The sequence below is a fragment of the Condylura cristata genome, unplaced genomic scaffold (assembly GCF_000260355.1).
Source record: "Condylura cristata isolate star-nosed mole 26May11 unplaced genomic scaffold, ConCri1.0 scaffold00032, whole genome shotgun sequence".
Lineage (NCBI taxonomy): Eukaryota > Metazoa > Chordata > Mammalia > Eulipotyphla > Talpidae > Condylura > Condylura cristata.
Genome location: NW_004567133.1, coordinates 20584142 through 20585723, shown reverse-complemented (window position 1 = coordinate 20585723; position 1582 = coordinate 20584142). Strand labels below are relative to the sequence as shown.

The window sequence follows — 1582 nt, the reverse complement described above, 5'->3', positions numbered from 1 at the left end:
GGGGCGCGGGCGCACCTGAGCTGGCCTCCTCCCCGATGATGTTCCCTGGCAGGCCTGCGGTGGGGGCGAGCTGGAGAGCCAGGGGCATCATGGGGGGCGTCCCGCCGGGGGCGTGGCCAGGGTCAGCGGGCCCTGCGAGGTCATTGTCGATGCCCAGCTGGCCCAGGGCCGTGGTGTTGAGGCTGCTGAGCCAGGAGCTGACAGCCGGGTGGCTGCGTGCCCTCTGCAGGTCCCCCACGTTCTGGCCCAGGAGTCTGGTCACGTTGTTCAAGCTCAGGTTCTGCAGGGGCGAGGCCGTGGGGCAGAGACCTGGGGGTCTGCCTGAAGGAGGGGCTGTGGGGGTGCCTGGCAAGAGGGAGGTCCCCAGCACCGCACCCCCGACTTGCGGGTGCCCCAGGGCCCCCAGCCCACCTGCAACACTTGGGGGTTCAGGTTGGTGAAGGTGTCGATGTCCAGGGTGACATTGGCCTGGGCCAGCTGCCACAGCTCCTCCACAGGGGCGCCGCCTGGGGCAAGCGAGCTGTGAGGGGGGGGAGGCTGCGCGGGCGTCGCCCACTCGCGGGGGGGGCTCACCTAAGTAGGGGCGCATGAGGCGGTAGTAGGCAGCTGTGGTCCTGGTGCCGCCGAAGGCCTCTCGGGCCTTGGCAAAGAGCACGTTTTTCCGGCTCTGGGGGCAGGCAGAGATGTCCAGTGGCCCCGCCAACCTGTGGAGGGTGAAGCTGAGCCAGGCTGCCTGCCTCCGGGCACCCCCACAGGTGTCCTCGGGCTCGCTGGCACAGCTGGGCAACGTCTCTCCAAAGTTCCCGTCCACCCAGAACCTAAGGCCGCATGGCCTCAGCTGGAAACAGCCTTTCTGACTTGGGGGGAAGGGAAATGGGGCCGCACTGGACTGGGGAGGCCCCGCTCTAACCACTGGCCCCCAGTGAACGGGGATGCAGGGAGCAGCGTGGGGTGGAGGAGCGGCGGGGCGCAGGGCGGTGGAGGCTGCGGCCCCCCCCAGTGGCTGCGAAGCCTGGAGCCGGGGTCTGACTGGCTCACCGGAACTCTGAGGGCCGGATGGTCTGGATTTGCTGGGGGCTCATCCAGCAGAGGCGGGAGCCCCCGATGGCCACCAGCAGCGCGCCGGTCAGGGTGCCATTGTGGTCCAGGAACTTCTGCAGCACGGCCTGGGTGGGGCGGGGTTGGGAGGTGGGGGTGAGTGGATCAGGGGTGCGGGGCGTCAGGAACCAGAGCTCCAGGATTGGGGGACAGGGCCAGTGGGTAAGGGGGTGGGGGGCCAGGGTGAGCAGGGACGGGGAGCAGGGGGCAGGGCTGGGGCCCTGCTGCCCCCACCTCGGTCTGGTTGTCCAGGGCCACATCCGAGGCCAAGAGGGCCACGACCGTGTCCCTGGACGTGATGTTCCACTGGCGGATCTCGGCGAGGGAGTACAGGTACACCAGCGAGGTGATGCGCCGCAGCTCCTCCTCCGGCAGGCCACGCGGGTAGACCTGCGGGGAGGGCGAGGAGGCGCTGGCCCCGCCCACCCCGCGCTGGCCCCGCCCCTGCTCACCAGGGCCAGTTTGGCCTTGACCACGCGCTGGC

The 1582-nt window shown here is 70.2% G+C and overlaps 1 protein-coding gene across 1 annotated transcript in view; it reads right to left on the bottom strand.

The window, feature by feature from the left end:
* Positions 1 to 1576, bottom strand: part of MSLN (mesothelin) — a 5670-nt gene extending 4094 nt beyond the window's left edge. Inside the window, exons 1-6 of the mRNA XM_012731710.1 lie at positions 1551 to 1576; positions 1333 to 1488; positions 1039 to 1166; positions 574 to 704; positions 412 to 506; positions 16 to 280 (exon numbers count right to left, since the gene is read on the bottom strand). Coding sequence (XP_012587164.1) covers positions 16 to 280; positions 412 to 506; positions 574 to 704; positions 1039 to 1082 — 535 coding nt within the window. The 5' untranslated portion in view covers positions 1083 to 1166; positions 1333 to 1488; positions 1551 to 1576. The remainder of the gene's footprint in view (positions 1 to 15; positions 281 to 411; positions 507 to 573; positions 705 to 1038; positions 1167 to 1332; positions 1489 to 1550) is intronic.
* Positions 1577 to 1582: the final 6 nt, after the last annotated feature.